The following is a 17,430-nucleotide window of genomic DNA, read 5'->3' as shown; positions in this document are numbered from 1 at the left end:
GACGAGTTTGCTTCACTGAAGGCGTGTCCAACATGTGGTTTATCGCGGTTTAAAAAGAAAATTGATGGAAATAGTGGCGATGAAGACAAAGATGGTCCACCTGCTAAGGTGATGTGGTACCTTCCTATAATTCCTAGATTCAAACGACTATTTTCCATTAAAGAAGATGCAAAAAACCTGAAATGGCACGTTGATGGAAGAAAGTGTGATAATCTTCTTCGACACCCAGCTGATTCTCCATAATGGAAGAAGATTGATGAAACATTTCCAGAATTTGGTGCTGAGCCAAGAAACTTAAGACTTGGACTTGCTACAGATGGTATGAATCCTTATGGGAACTTAAGTAGCAAACATAGTTCGTGGCCAGTTTTGCTGATGATTTACAATTTATCTCCTTTGTTGTGCATGAAGAGGAAATATATGATGTTGTCTATGATGATATCGGGTCCTAGACAACCTGGAAATGACATTGATGTGTACCTAAAGCCGTTGATCGATGATTTGAAACTATTATGGGAAGAAGGTGTCGATGTGTATGATTCATATTCTGAAGAATTGTTTTGTTTGCGTGCAATGTTGTTTTGCACCATAAATGATTTTCCAGCATATGGAAACTTGAGCGGTTACAGTGTTAAAGGTCATTTTGCATGTCCCATTTGTGAAAAAAACACGAGTTATATTCAATTGAAGCACGGTCAGAAAACTGTGTATACAAGACATCGAAAGTTTCTTCCTCGAAATCATCCTTATCGTAGAATGAAAAAAGCATTTAATGGAAGTCCTGAGGATGAAGTTGTAGCGAGACCCCGCAATGGTGAAGAAATATACAACCAAGTGGAAAACATTGACATTGTGTTTGGGAAACATCCAAAGAAAAAGACCACGGAAAAAAGCATTTGGAAGAAACGATCAATCTTCTTTAATCTTCCATATTGGTGTAAACTTGATGTACGACATTGTATAGACGTGATGCACGTTGAAAAAAATGTATGTGATAGCGTCATCGGGACTTTACTAAATGTAAAAGGAAAGACTAAAGATGGAGTTAAAGCACGACAAGATTTGGCTGAAATGGGCATCCGTTCTGAGTTACATGCACAATCAATTGGAAGACGAACCTACCTGCCTCCAGCTTGTCACACTCTTTCTAGAAAAGAGAAGCAAATTTTTTGTGAGTGTTTAAGAAGTGTGAAGGTTCCCCAAGGTTACTCTTCAAATATTAGTAGCCTTGTTTCTATGCAAGATTTAAAGTTAGTCGGTTTAAAGTCTCACGATTGTCATGTGTTGATGCAACAACTTTTACCAGTAGCTTTTCGAGCCATCTTACCTACTTCTGTCAGAGGTATTCTAACACGTTTGTGTATGTTCTTCAATGCCATATGCAAGAAAGTTATTGACCCTCGAGTGTTAGACGATTTGGAAAATGAGGCCATTAGACTATTGTGTCAATTGGAAATGTATTTTCCACCTTCATTTTTCGATATCATGGTTCATTTGATAGTTCATCTTGTGAGGGAAATTCGATTATGTGGGCCAGTTTTCTTGAGATGGATGTACCCAGTGGAAAGATACATGAAGATCTTAAAGGGATATGTCAAGAATCAGTATCGACCAGAAGCTTCTATTATAGAGCGGTACATTGCAGAAGAAGCCATTGAATTCTGCTCAAGTTATATGCCAAGTTGTGAACCAATTGGAGTTCCTAAGACTAGACATGAAGGTAAATGTGAAGGTAAGGGTGTGCGTGGAGTGAAGATTCAAAGTGTTAGTAGAAAATTAGTTGATCAAGCCCATTTGTACATCTTAAACAACACTGTAGAGGTCATTCCTTACATAACGCAACACATTGATGAAACGAAATCAGCACATCCACGAATGAGTGAAAAATGGGCACTTAATGAACATAACAAAACATTCTTATCATGGTTTAAGAAAAAGGTTTACGCGACTCCAAATGTTTCTGAAACTCTATTGAGGCTAGCTCGTGGACCGAACAATGATGTCATTACATATGGCGGGTACTACATAAACAATCATTGTTTTTATTCAAAGATGGAAGATGACAAAAGTAGAGTTCAAAATAGTGGGGTTACACTTCAAGCTGAATCTGTACATTTTGCCAGTTCTAAGGACAAGAATCCAGTTACAGCATCCATGAGTTACTTTGGAATAATACACGAAATATGGGAAGTTGATTATGTGACTTTTAGAGTGCCAGTTTTCAAGTGTAAATGGGTTGATAGTAATTCGGGTGTTAGCACAGATGACTTTGGCTTTACTTTGGTGGATCTTAACAAGATGAGTGATACAAATGAACCATTTATTATGGCTAGTCAAGCAAGACAAATTTTTTATGTCATTGATCCAGCCAATCAGAAATTGTCAGTTGTATTGGAAGGAAGAAACATGCACGTAAATGATGATGAAGATTGTCTAGACATACTTGAGACAACGTCTTTCTCATCAAGAACCATTCAAGACAAAGTTGATGATGTAACTGATGACATCCATGCTATTCGAAGTGATCACAATGAAGGCATATGGGAGAACACAATTTCTTGATAGGTGTTTATTTAATAATATTGTCACATTTACTTTTTTTATTTTTCTTCCTGTTTTAATATAATAGAGGTTAATTGAGTATATCTTCATTGTTAACATTTCCTAATGATATGTTTCAGGTATGACAAGCTCCGGATCAGACCAGGAGGGACCTGGTAGATCTGTGACTCGGTTGCCGGATGTCACAAACCGACGAGAGAGGATGCCAGTCCACATTGATCCTCGATCGGGTGAACCCAGTGGCCCTTGGGAAAAAAAGTACCGTAGCTACATAGGAATGTTGGCCAAAACGAAAGTTTCTATTGCAATTGCATGTTGGGATGACGTCGCGGAGGTCGAGAAGAACCTCCTATGGCAGGATCTTGTGGTATGTTTACTTAAACCAACTATAGTATTTTTTTATGTTACTGTTAACATAACATATTTTATGTTTTAAACAGCACAAATTTGAGATTACTCCGAACACTGAGCGAATTAGAAAGAAAGTCTTATCTCACATAGCCACCAGATGGAGGGACTTCAAGGCAAGGCTCACACGTTTATATGTGTTTGGAAATAGACAACATGACACTCCTTGTGAGAAGTACAAAATCTCGGAGGAGGAGTGGATGCAATTTCGTGCATGTAGAGAGTCTGGAGACTGGCAGGTTTGTTTGTTAAATTTGTTTATAGTGACACTAGTCATACATTTCTGTATCCAAACTATTAAATAATGTTATGTGTGACAGGAAAAAAGGACAGCAGCCCAACAAAGACAAAGGCTTAATGATACACCACATGTACTCTCTCGAGGTGGTTATGCATTATTGGAGAAAAAATTGAAAAAGTCGCGTGCAGAGTCTCTGGGACTTGAGTCCCCTGACCTAGTGGATGCAATTCCTAGGTACGAGATGTGGAAGGCTGCTCGGACTAAGCCCGATGGGCAAATGACATCACAATCAGCTCAAATCATATCTCAAAAAATAGTAAGTACAAACCTTATTTGACTATCATAGTTCATATGTTTCTCCTTTTGATTAAACTTTCTTTTGTGGTGTAGGATAAATTAATTGAGCAAGAGACTCAAGGTTCGTTTGTTGGCCATGGTCGGGACGATATACTCACAACGGCAATTGGAAGGCCAGAGCACCCAGGACGTGTGCGTGGTGTTGGAGGTGCCATTGGTCTTCGAGATTACTTTGGTCCTCCACAAAGAAGTAATGAATCGTTGAGTCAAGAGGCCTTGAGGAAGATGGAGCAACAAATGGAGGAAAGATTCAACCAACGCATGGGAATTATGGAGCAACGTTTTATGGAACAACTTCAATAGCAACAATAAATACAAAGAACACTTGAAGAAAAGCTTCAGTCCATGCAGCAACAGAACATGGAATTACTCACTCAAGCTCCAACAGGACAACGTGTGAGTACAAAAGGCTCATGCTCTGGTGTAGATCATACTGACTACACAAGTCAGTATGAGCTATTGGTCGATGAAGACCCCCCGCGCGTAGTGGCCATAGGACGACAACTTCAGGGTGGGGAGACTATCCATGGTGTTCCTCTATTGCCCCATCATGTGCGTGTGATGATTGATGAAGTTCGAGATCCCCATGCCCAAGTGCCTGTGCCAACTTCAGAAATCCAATTTGTTGGGGAAGCTTTAGGCACATTTATTGCTTGGCCTAAAGCATTGATCATGCCATACTTTAGCCCACCAAAGGTATTATGACATCATGTTTTTAGTAGTTCAATCTTACAATTTATAAAACTTTTAACGTCACACCTTTCTAAATCTTTATTTCAGTCCACTCGTCCTGAAAAACAGCTGGTCCGACGTCCACGTGTTATACGTGAAGATGATGAAATGGCGGAAGCAGAAGATGATCCTCTAGGAAAGCTGCTTCTGAAATTACACAAGTTGAAAAGAGGACCGGTAGAGCTAGATTGGGAGTTAAGAGTATTTGGCCTCCATTGTCATGTCCCATTGTACATAAACCTGAATGATGCACTAGAGATCATTACAGGAGACAAGATGTTAAATATTTCAGTCATACAACTATGGTGCATGTAAGATTTTTTTTATTGTATTTCATATTTAAAGCAAGGAATTGGTACCTTTTAATATTATACCTAACTGTCTTCTTGTAGGTACATGGACAAAGTCATTGTGGACCAAGGTCGATCTTCCGTCTATGGATTCATTGAACCTCAAACAATTCAACCTTCGGGAAACTCACCTGACCAAATCAAACTTTATTTGCAAACATGGATGGTTGAGTCAAATAGAGAGATCTACTTTGCGCCATACATTGATTCGTAAGTGTTTTTGCTAATAATATTTTGTGAAGTATTATTAATTATTTTGGCTAAGTACTTGTGATTGATGGTAGGTATCATTGGCAACTTTGTCTCATCATTCCAAGACAATGCCTAGTTGTATGGTTTTGTTCATGCCATAGGAAGATTCCACCAGCTTTTAAAAACATGTTACAAGAGTAAGTATTATTTTTTTTTCAATCCTAACCTATGTATCTACTTAGTTATAAAAACTTATATATGTTTTATGTTTCCAAAATTTCATTAGAATTGTGGGTAAACCTAGAGGCCAACAACTTAAAGTCATATATCCAAAGGTTAGAACTCATTCATTTTAAAGTTATTAATTTCTGTATGTCAACTTATGACTTTGATGTGTTTATTTTATTTGTAATGTTCAGTGTAACAAGCAAGAAGATTCATGGGAATGTGGATATTATGTCATGTCTTGGATAAGAACAATCATTCGAGCTGCAGTTAAAGATGAATGGATAGAGGTAATTATATATATCTTTCACATATTATAAATCATATCAAACTTTAAAGAATGATATTCATACATAATGAAATTGTATTACTTTTTCAGCGATTCAAGAATCCATCACCTCTACCAGATGACATTATCCACACACTAAGACAGGAATGGGCAGCATATCTATTGGAGAGATGGAGTTGATACCACATGAATTAGAACTCGTTTTAAAAACTTTATTGTACAAGAATTTCATGTTGAAACTTTTTGTTTGTTGTTATTTATATTAGTTTAGAATATATGTTGAAACTTTAGTTCTATTATATATAACTGTAACTCTAAAATTGTGCTGAAAGATTTATGAAATTGTTCTGGGAATTTTCTGATTTTCAGGTGTGTGGATATTGTAAAAACAGTCAAATTTTTTTAAAAAAATGGAGCAGTTTGACGTCTGGTGTGCCTTGACAGACGTAATTTAACGTCGGACTGTACCAGGGCCGACGTAATTTAACGTCTGACTGTTGCAGGGCCGACGTTATTTAACGTCTGACAGGGCACAGACAGACGTTAAATTGCTCAGGTTTTTCCTTCTTTCTGGTGCAAAAATTGACGTCTGCTATTATTGGCCCCGACGTTGAGTAACGTCGGACTCCCAAAAGGACCGACGTCAAGTGACGTCTGCTATTTTTCCGACGTTATTTTGACGTCACCCGATACAACGTCGGTGTTTGGGCAGACGTCAAAGGTCGAAAATGTCGGACGTTAAAGGGCTTTTTTGTGTTAGTGCATGTAACCCAAAATTGCCAAAAAGAAAATTAGTTTTGTTCTTTGCAAGGATTGAACCCACAACCAACCAATTAACAATTTAAATACATGGCCACTCAACCAACACACATTACATGATGACTCCCCCAATTTTAAGGACTTATCATCATCCAAACAAGTTCAATATATAAGCACAAAAAAAAAAACACATAAATTAAATAACATCTAAGTGGCACACATAGGACTCGAACCCAAGTCCTCACACACAATAAAGTACTTTCAACCACTTGAGCTAGTACTCTTCCACGTCATAGCTCCCCGCATTTATTGCTTTAAATATTCTCATTATCCGTCCTAATTAAATAATTAATTAAATAACTATTTAATTTTTCCGGATCTTACATATGAGACCCCAGGACTGCGCTATTGATTTATCCGTGTGTGACGTTTGTTTTAATTCCGTTTAATAATTAAATGGGACGTTACATTTATGGTATTAGAGCGATCATTCCTTAGGTCTGTGGACTTGGATGTCCACTTAGCTTTCTATGTGTCTTTTGAGTGTTCTTAGTTAAATTCTTGTCTTTATCGAGCCTAACCAAGTGATTTTCTGTGTGCCAGTGGACTATGGCACCTCCTCGTAGGACTTCGCAATCATCCCAAGGGGACGTACCTAGGGATGTCAACGGGGCGGGTAGGGTACGGGTAGTAGCTCCCCCGTACCCTACCCGCTAGATAAATATCTGCCCCATACCCGTACCCATATCCGTCAGGTATCCATTATGTGGGTACCCGTCTATTTTTTTCATACCCGCGGATATCCACGGGTACCCAAGAATATTTACAAAATTATTTAAAAAATAAATATTTAATCATAAATTCAAATAAAATAAAATAAAATACATCACTGTCATAAATTTTAAATAAATTTTAAACTAACTCAAGTCCAAATAATTATAAAAATAAATATAAAATGACGTTCAACATGATGGAAATTCTTTAATTAGTGTTTTGATCAACAAGTCCACTTTCTCCGATTGATTCCTGAAAAATAATCAAATAATAAACTTCAACTGTCACCTGCCAAATATTCTTATTTTGATTTCATCATTTGACAACAAGCATACCATAAACGTCACTATCTATATATGGTTTGATGTATATGCCCAATTTCAAAGAAGGAGAAGAGAAAAATGTTAAGGGATGTACTTGAAAGAAGACAACATACCAATACTTGAAGTTGGAATAATGAAGACAGAAGACAAGATGTGCAACTTATAAAAAATTAGGACAAAATGTTTTTACTAAAATATATATATATATATATATATATATATATATATATATATATATATATATATATAAGGGTATTTTTGTGAATTAAAGTTTAGCGGGTACGGGTATCCACGGATACGGATACTATGATACCCGTACTCGCCCCGTTAACATGCGAGTATCAAAAATACCCGTACCCACAGGTAGCGGGTATCCATTTTTAATATCCATTTCTTATCCATTGCGGGTTTTATCTGCGGATACCCACGGGTACGAATATTTTTGACATCCCTAGACGTACCTGATATCGCCAGAGCCATAAAGGCGATGGTAGCAGCTATGGCGCAGCAGAGTGCTGCGATGATGCAGCAGCATGAGGCATCCATGCAGCGACAGGCGGCGTCGCTTGAGCAGCAGCAGGCGGTGATGCAGCAGATGGAGGCTACGAGGGTAGCTGCTGAGGATGCTCATCCGCAGCATATGGAGGCCCTCTGCCAGCTGGAGGAGAACAGGGCCGCTGCCCCTGTGTTTGGTCATGAACCACGACCTGCAGTCAGGGAGTGGAGCTTGGAGGACTTTCTGAAGCACCACCCGACGAAGTTTGATGGGAAGACCTGTCCTGACGCCACAGACCAATGGTTGAAGGGCCTGGAGCGCATCTATGATGCAAAGATATGCCCTACGGAGAACAGGTTGGCGTTTGTTAAGACTTTGGCAAGTGTACCAAGTCGTGCAAGTAATTAAAATGGTAAGTCCAAGTATCGTTTTCCCACGGGAATTGCGTTTGTTTAGTTAACTAGGTGTACTTACTAATTTAAGCGTTGAATGTAACCATTGATTAATTCGAAACAAGTGAAAACATAAGGATTTCTAAACTTTAAAGTGATAAAATACCAAGGCAAAGACTCATTGGGGTTGGAATTCATGACCAAAACTCTAAGCAAGCACCTCACAATATAAATCTCTCATCTACTCAAGCATTGACATCAAAGGTATTCAATCCCTAATCCCTTAGGGGTATGTTTTGAACTTTTATGTAAAAATTACTAATCCCTTAGAGGTTTAAACACAAAAGACACATTAAAAACGATGTCTAGAATGACCAAAAGCTTTGGTCTATGTCTAGAACCAAACCTTTAGGTTGTTCTATCCATGTCTAGGGTTCCAAAACACTTTCCAATGATTAGATACCACCCAAAACGCATAGATATTCCATCATGCACGAAAATAATTTAGATAGAACACAAAAACAGTGAAAGAGATTCTATTGCATAGATGAAACTATAATGAGTTTAGGTACATTACATCCAACCCCAATGAAATGGAGTTTAGCTACTCCTATACATCTAGAGCACAAATGGAGTTGAAATGGTAGAATGGATGAAGAAAGATTGATCCTTTACGCTCTAGAAATGTCTCTGCCTTCGTTTTGAGTTCCAGCAGTGTTCCTCCCACCAAAAACTGTCTTTTCTGTTCGAGTCTCGACACTTTTAATGTTTGAGCAAAAAGATAAACTCGCTGGGCCAACATTCATTCTCGTTGGGCTAGAGAGCATTCCTCGCTGAGCTAGTGAGTCTGGTTCGCTGGGCTAGTGAGTCTGGTTAGCTGGACGAGTACATCCAGCTAGCTGGGCTAATGGCTCCAGGCAGCAACTAGTGAATTTTTTCTCCAATCTTCCATTCTTTTCTACAAAAGTCCACAAACATCAAAGTAAACATGTTTTTGAAATAAATAACAAAATCCTAAATTCTTTCATGAGATCAACACAAAAATACATGAATAAAAGACAAATAAGAGGTTCTAAGAAGTGTAAACAATAGGTAATTATCACACTTATCAGCGTTCTCGGTGTATATGCTCACGGGAGACGGAGCATTGGTGGAGCAGCACCAAATCCATACTGGAGGAGAGGGATGAGCCAGTGACATGGGAGACTTTCAGAGAGAGATTCCTCTCAGAGTACTTCCCAGACAGCATCCGGTACGCCAAGGAGGTGGAGTTCCTCCAGTTGACCCAGGGAGGGAAGACGGTAACAGAGTATGCTGAGAGGTTCAAGCACCTCAGCCGCTTCTACACACTACCGCTCGATGAGGAGTGGAGATGTCGTAAGTTCGAGAACGGTCTTTGCGGTGATATCCGGTTGATGGTAGCTCCTTTATCCATCAAGGATTTTGCCGCTCTGGTGGAAAAGGCCAGGGTGATGGAGAAGATGAAGCGTGAGGTGAAAGGCCCACGCCCACAGCAGTCACAGCCGTCTCAGAGGATCGGTGGACCGTCTGGGTCCAAGCCCAAGCATGAGGAGCGGAGGAGACCGTATGATAGACCCCACCATCAGCCTCAGGGGTCTAGACCCCACCATCAGCCTCAGGGGTCTAGGAGTTTTTCTCCATAGTAGGGCCGAATTCAATGCTACATCTGTGGAGGTCCTCACTTGATGAGCGCTTGCCCACGCATGGAGGGCTACGGTAGATGCAATAACTGTGGCAAGGAGGGCCACTTTGGGAAGGATTGTCCCACCCTTGCTAGGGCAGCAACACGCCCTCCAGTTCAGCCTTCTCACCAGCACCAGCGGAGAGATAGAGGCAACCGACCTCAGGCGATAGGCAGAGTATATGCCATGACCGGGGCAGAGGCTGCAGGCTCAGGTAATCTTGTTATGGGTCGATGCATGATAGCAGGTGAATCTTTGTGTGTACTGTTTGATTCTGGAGTGACACACTCATTTGTGTCATTTGCTTGTGTGGAGCGGTTAGGTTTGCCGGTGCGCGAACTGCAGTGTGAACTTGCAGTATCTACCCCGGCGTCGGGTCTGGTCAGGACGTCGTCCTTGTGTGTTAGCCTTTCAGTAGAGGTAGAGGGACGCAGGTACAGGGTAAATCTAATCCGTCTGCCTCTACAGGTGTTGGAGGTGATCTTAGGAATGGATTGGCTCTCTGCTAATCGCATTTTGAAAGATTGTCGAGAGAAGAAGCTGTTTTTTCCCAGCGTAGAGGAGCCTGAGTTGGTGTCTTCTTAGGGTGTTATGAAGGAACTACATGACGGCGCGCAGTGTTACATAATCTTCACACATTTGGGGGTGAAGAGAGGAGAGGCGACGTCAGTGATACCGGTTGTGCAGGATTTTGGAGATGTATTCCCGGAGGAGGTTCCAGGATTGCCTCCCAGTAGAGAAGTGGAGTTCTCTATAGACCTAGTACCAGGGACAGGCCCGGTGTCGATGGTCCCGTATCATATGGCTCCGACAAAGTTGGTAGAACTCAAGAAACAGATAGAAGAGCTGATGGAGAAACAGTTCATTCAACTCAGCACTTTGCCTTGGGGAGCACCAGTATTGTTGGTAAAGAAAAAAGATGGGAGTTCGCGTCTGTGTGTGGACTACAGGCAACTGAACAAGATGACTATCAAGAACAAGTATCCGCTCCCGAGGATTGATGACTTGATGGATCAGTTGCATGGGTCATCAGTGTTCTCGAAGATAGATCTGTGATCGGGTTATCATCAGATCTTGGTAAAGGCTGATGATGTACAGAAGACGACATTCAGATCCAGGTATGGCCACTACGAGTATGTAGTTATGCCTTTTGGCATGACTAATGCCCCGGCGGTGTTCATGAACTACATGAACAGGATCTTCCGACCTTTCCTAGATAAGTTTGTCGTAGTCTTCATATACAATATCCTTATCTATTCCAGGACTCAGGGAGAGCATGCAGAACACCTAAGGTTGGTGCTTAGTGTTTTGAGAGAGAAGAAGCTGTATGCCAAGTGTTCCAAGTGTGAGTTCTGGATGGATGAGGTTCAGTTTTTGGGGCATGGGATATCCGCCCAAGGGATTGCAGTGGACCCGGCAAAGGTCGAGGCAGTGGTAAAGTGGGAAAGTCCTAAGTCAGCCATAGAGATCAGGAGCTTTGTGGGGTTAGCGAGCACTATAGGAGGTTCATAGAGGGATTCTCCAAGATAGTGGCACCTCTGACCTTTCTTACCCGAAAGGACCAACCTTTCACTTGGACGGACAAGTGTGAAGAGAGCTTTCAAGAGCTAAAGAGGGGATTAACGAGTGCTCCTATATTGGTAATTCCGGATGTGGGGAAACCGTTTGAGGTCTACTACGACGCGTCTCATCTCGGGCTTGGTTGTGTCTTGATGCAAGAAAAGAAGGCAGTGGCGTATGTTTCACGACATCTTAAGGTGCATGAGCGTAACTACCCCACCCATGACTTAGAGTTGGCAGCGATAGTATTTGCCTTGAAGATCTGGAGGCACTATCTCTATGGTGCTCAGTTCCGTGTGTTCACGGATCATAAGAGCCTCAAGTACTTGTTTGATCAGAAGGAGCTGAACATGAGACAGAGGAGGTGGATGGAGTTCCTGAAAGACTATGACTTCGAACTCCTATATCACCCAGGGAAGGCAAATGTGGTGGCAGATGCTCTGAGTAGGAAGATGGTACATACGGCGCATCTCATGATAAAAGAGGTAGAACTACTAGAGAAGTTCAGAAACATGAGGATACAGGTGGAGTTGGGGTCCGAGTCCATTAGGTGTAGTACCCTTACTATATCTAGTGATTTCTTGGACTCGATTAGAGAGAGGCAGTTGTTGGATGCTAGTTTGAACAGAGTCAGAGAACAACTTGGATCAGAGGAAGCCAAAGACTTTACTTTGGGTGATGATGGCATCTTGAGGTTCCAGGGCAGGGTGTGCATACCTGATGACGTAGAGGTAAAACGGTTGATCCTTGAGGAAGGGCATAAGAGTCGTCTTAGTCTGCATCCTGGCATGACCAAGATGTACCAGGACCTCAAGGAAAACTTCTTGTGGCAGGAAATGAAGAAGGATGTTGCACAATTTGTATTCGCTTGCCTAACCTGTCAGAAGGCGAAGGTGGAACATTAGAGACCCGATGGGATCCTACAGCCCTTGGAAATACTAGTATGGAAATGGGACAGCATCTCGATGGACTTTGTGACCCATTTGCCACGGACCTTTAGAGGACATGACACCATCTGGGTGATAGTGGATCGATTGACCAAGAGTGCCCACTTTTTGGCAATGAACTTGAGGATGTCCATGGCCAAGTTAGCCCAGCTGTACGTTAAAGAGATCGTGAGATTGCATGGAGTACCTTCGAGCATAGTTTCCGACAGAGACCCACGATTTACATCTCGCTTCTAGCAAACCTTACAGGAGGCTTTGGGGACCAAGTTGACTATGAGCTCAGCTTATCACCCTCAGACCGATGGCCAGTCTGAGAGAACGATTCAGTCATTAGAGGATTTGTTGAGGATGTGCATATTGCACCACCTAGGGGCTTGAGATGAAGTATTGCCTTTCATGTGAGCATTGGCATGGCACCATACGAGGCTCTTTATGGCAGGAGGTGCAGGACTCCCCTCTGTTGGTATCAAGATGGAGAGGCAGTGTTAGTTGGACCAGAATTGTTAGAGCAGACCACCGAGAAGGTGAGGATGGTGAGAGATAGGATGCATACTTCTCAGAGTAGGCAGAAGGCCTATGCGGACCGCAAGAGGAGGCCTTTGGAGTTTGCAGCGGGAGATCATGTATTATTGAGGGTGACCCGAACCACGGGCGTGGGAAGGACTCTCCGCTCAAGAAAGATTTCCCCTAAATTCCTTGGCCCGTATCAAATCACGAGGAGGATCGGGCTAGTGGCTTATGAGATAGCGTTACCCCCGCAGTTGGCGAACTTTTATCTAGTGTTTCATGTCTCGCAGCTGAGGAATTATGTGTTCGACCTGGCTCAAGTGTTGGAAGCCGAGGATATACAGATCAGGGAAGATCTCACAGTGAAAGTACCACCCATAGCTCTTGAGGATAGTAAGGTTGAGGAACGTCGAGGAAAGACCTTCAGTCTTGTCAAAGTCATCTGGGATCGGAGAACGGGTGACTCGACTTGGGAGTTAGAGGAGGACATGAGAAAATCACATCCACATCTGTTTACTTGGTGAGTCTTTATTTTCGATGTTGAAAATTCTTGTTGTTGGAAGGAATGTAAGGCCCATGAAAATCCTGTTTATGAAATTCTGCCCTAAAGTGAATGTCTGCCCTTGTAATTGGGCCTAGGGCTGGCCCAAATGATAAAACTGAACCCTAATCTGCCTAACGCTTCCACTCTCTCATTCTCACAGATTCAGCCGTCATCTCTTTTCCCCCTCTCACAGAAAGCTCTGCTAGGGTTAGGTTCCTGCCATCTTCAAGCTAGCGCAAAGCTGTTTCCTACTCCATGTAAGTACTGTTGCTAGCCATACTCGTCTCCATTTTCGTTTTCCTTTCAGTTAGGGTTTCTTAATATTCTGGCCTTTGTTCCATTTATCCACTGTTTTCAGCCCTTAAGCCCCTCCCATGGCAGCAGTGCTCGCTATCGCGTCGCCAAGGCTTCCGTTAACCCTTCCTCCAGGTACGGGAAGTTAGGGTTTCGAGTTTGAGTTGTCTCTGATCTGTTTTGAGTTGTCTTTGATCTGTTTCTGAGCTTGTTGCATATTTATATGGATAAAATCGCTATTTGTGGTGCGTGGGATACCTTGTATGATTAAAGGGTTTGGAAAATTGTATCTGCTGCAGGTGAATCCAGGGCGAGACCTGGTAATCTCGCCCAGGCGAGTCGGACTCGCTTAAGCGAGTCTGGCGGAGGCTCGCCCAAGCCTTTTTCGCCCAAGGTCGCCCAGGCGGCCAGCTCTTTAATTTTGAGCAAGCAGACAACTCGCCCAAGCGAGAGGGGTCTTGCCTAAGCGAGATCTCGCGTTGTTCTTGTTCCCGTTTTGTGCCCTCGCCTAGGCGGAGGGGGAACTCACTTGAGCGAGACTGTCTCGCCTGAGTGAGACCCCTCAGCCTGAGCGAGGTGTTGGGCGAGACAACGTTGTGTTTGGATGTTTGTATATTTCTGGTTGATCTGTTTTGGGTTGGGCATGAATGTTATGATGAGGGACATGTATATAATGGAGTGTGAAGCATACGTAGCATGATTCATGAATTATAAATGATGGGTTTGGCATGAGTATTGACATGTGAACTAAATGAGATTGGTGTTGTTAAAGTGGCATGTTAATGAGACGAGTTGGATTCTATATACGTGGATGGACTATGGTGAGTTGGAATGGGTTGGATCTGGGAATGTGAAAGGTAACGGCTTTAAAGGTTGAAATAACGAGGGTATCTTTGCATGGTAAAGACTATTTGATTGTATTATCGTATTTTGTCTGTGTAAGTGCATAATTCCTTGGGGTCTCTAGGTGAGACTTTCAGGATCGCGCTTCAGTGGTCGGGACGTAATTCCATGGCCCTTGTTAGTGGGTGTCCATGGTGGTGCCCCATCTGTATAACTAGGTAAGGATTCAAGGTAAGGTTGCATCCTGACACTCTGAGGAGTCAGTTAGTCTCACCTAGAGCATACTGACTCTTGTGGTGAGAGTAGCAGGAGGCCTGAAATTCATTAAGGGCTAACCTTGTGGTGAAGGAAATTTGATTCATTGTAACACTTGTAACACATAGCTCGGGGGTTAGCAGAGGTATCCACCACAAGTGCAAGCATCCGCTGAATCCGACCAGGTTATACGTATCCGGATGAGTCGAGTCGAGTCGTAGTGTATTGAATGAAGAGTCATGACATGCTTGGTTGTTGTATGGATATGGGATGGTGAAAATATAATTGACTGTATGATGAATATGTTATTGGCTCTAGCTTACCCGTTTTGTTGTATAGTTGTATTGTATGTGGCTGTTCTTTCTTGCGATGATCATCAATTTGATTGATGGGAGTAGATGGGCGAGGTTCCCGCAGTCAACAAGGAAATGTCGACCCCGCTGCATAGTCTTTTGGACTGGACTTCACGTTCTTTGGCTTTGTTAGGGCTAGGGCCCATGTATTGTTTGACTCTTTTATACTTTATTCCTTTTGTAGACCTTTATCTTGTTCCATTGGCATCGTGGTGTGCCTAGAACTTGTAGGAGCTGTGTATGAGACCCCAGGACCACGCTATTAATTTATCCGCATGTGACGTTTCTTTTAATTCCGTTTAATAATTAAATGAGACGTTATAATTACTACTAAAAAGGACAGTCTATAATAATCTTTATCATTGGTTCTTTAATAACTATAATGTTGAAAATATTTTTGAACAATTGATTTGAAAAAATGTCCGTTATTCTCTATGTATACACATCTCTCGTCTCTAACTGAAGTTGGTCATGACAATGCATCAACTACCTCATCCTTAAGTAGAGGTTGAATCTCAACAAAAGATCTTGATTCATGCATAATAACCTCTTACCCGTCCTAATATGTGTTGCACCATCCTCGAAAAGGAAAAATCTTGATCTTTTAGAAATATGGTGGCGGTGTTGTTTGGTGAAAACTTGTCCATTTGTCTAAGGAATATTAGACAATTAGAAAAGCATCTTCCTCACTGAATATAGAGGCTTCATCTTAGTATCGCCAAACATCTCATTTTCAGATTTCAGGCGTCACGAGTCTTAGATTTTGTGATATGAGAATCTCATTTTTGTTGAACTTGTTAATCAAAAGATTACAAAGAGAGTTAATCAAAAGATTACAAAGAGAGTTATATAGAAACAGAAAACTGAAACATATAACTGAATATGTTTCTAACTTATTCAAGTACAAAATAATAATATTTGACTAGAATAAAGGAAAATAATAATATGTGGCTATAATAAAAGAAATAATATACTAATATCCCCTTAAGTTGGACGGTGGATATCACAAAGATCCAACTTGGAATCAAAAGTGTCAAATGACCTGTGATGAAGGGGTTTGGTGAAGAGACATGAAGCAAATGAGTTATTCCTGGTTGAATTTTCTGACGAATTATTTGGCAGTGAATCTCAATGTGCATGATACGTTCATGAAACATCGAATTATGAGAAAGAGAAATAGCAGATCGATTACCACAATATACAATAGTAGGATCCAAAAAATATGCAGATCAGAAAAGAGATAATGCAACCATTGGACTTCACAAGTTCAATTAGCCAAGGCTCAATACTCTGCTTCAGTCGAAGAACGAGAAATGGAAGATTGCTTCTTGGATTTCCACGAGATTAAAGAAGGCCGAGGAAAACACAAAACCCAATAACAGATCGATGGGTGTCTAAACAACAAGCCCAATCAGAATCAACAAAGGCAGATAGATGAATTTTAGTATAAGCAGAGAAAAATAAACCTTGGGCAAGAGAGCATTTCAAATAATGAAGAACCCGAGTGCAACTTTATAGTGGTGAACAAAAAAAGCAATATCGGGCCTTGTGATGGTAAGATATAAGAGCTTACCAATCAAGCGTCTGTAGCTAGCAGGATCAGAGAGAGGTTGGCCATTAGTAGCTTGCAATTTGATAGAAGAATCAAATGGAGTAGAAACAGGTTTGGAACCAAGTAACCCACTATCATCAAGAAGTTCAAGAGTATATTTACATTGATTCAGATGTATGCCAGACTTTGATCTTGCAATTTCAAGTCCCAAAAATAGCTTAACGAGCCAAGATCTTTGATTTTGAACTTGGTGTCTACGACTTGTTTGTAGATTGAATCTCAACTAAATCATTGCCAGCAAGAACCAAATCTTCGACGTAAACTAACAAGGCAGTAAAAGAGTTAGAACTGGATATTTTGCAAATAAAGAAGATTTCTTGAAATTAAGAGATAAAAGAGTGGTAGATAAAACATTGTGCCATTGTCTGCTGACTTGCTTGAGACCATAAAGAGACTTGTGCAGGCGACAAACTTGAGAAGAATCAGTAGGAAGTAAACCAGGTGGGGGGAGCATATAAACCTCCTCATGTACTTCCCCATGAAGGAAGCACTATTGACGTCAAGTTTCTCCAAATACCATCCTTTAACAATTGCAATGGCTAAAAGAACCCATACTGTGGCAATTTTGGCAACCGGGGAAAATGTATCATAAAAATCTACACCTTCTATCTAATTATAACCCTTGGCAACTAGGCGTGCCTTATAGTGTTCAATAGTGCCATCAACATGATATTTTACCTTCTAGACCCACTTATAACCAATATGACTTTTA

General features: G+C 41.3%; 2 protein-coding genes across 2 annotated transcripts; both read left to right on the top strand.

The window, feature by feature from the left end:
• The first annotated feature begins 321 nt into the window (after nt 1-321).
• On the top strand, nt 322-2,562 carry LOC114194867. The gene has a single exon (XM_028085273.1). The coding sequence runs from the start codon at nt 322-324 to the stop codon at nt 2,560-2,562; it is 2,241 nt and encodes a 746-aa protein (XP_027941074.1).
• A 7,427-nt stretch (nt 2,563-9,989) lies between these two features.
• Nucleotides 9,990-10,388, top strand: LOC114194866. Its single transcript, XM_028085271.1, has one exon. It carries the CDS (start codon nt 9,990-9,992, stop codon nt 10,386-10,388), a length of 399 nt encoding a protein of 132 aa, XP_027941072.1.
• The last annotated feature ends 7,042 nt before the right edge of the window (nt 10,389-17,430 follow it).

This window comes from Vigna unguiculata, chromosome 8, assembly GCF_004118075.2.
Source record: "Vigna unguiculata cultivar IT97K-499-35 chromosome 8, ASM411807v1, whole genome shotgun sequence".
In the NCBI taxonomy this organism is placed as follows: domain Eukaryota; kingdom Viridiplantae; phylum Streptophyta; class Magnoliopsida; order Fabales; family Fabaceae; genus Vigna; species Vigna unguiculata.
Note: the sequence above shows the minus strand (reverse complement) of the source record. Positions and strands in the feature narration are given on the sequence as shown.

What these genes read in the sequence shown, in the direction of transcription:
- LOC114194867 (XM_028085273.1), top strand. Translation starts at nt 322, where the DNA reads ATGAATCCTTATGGGAACTTAAGTAGCAAACATAGTTCGTGGCCAGTT.
- LOC114194866 (XM_028085271.1), top strand. Translation starts at nt 9,990, where the DNA reads ATGACCGGGGCAGAGGCTGCAGGCTCAGGTAATCTTGTTATGGGTCGA.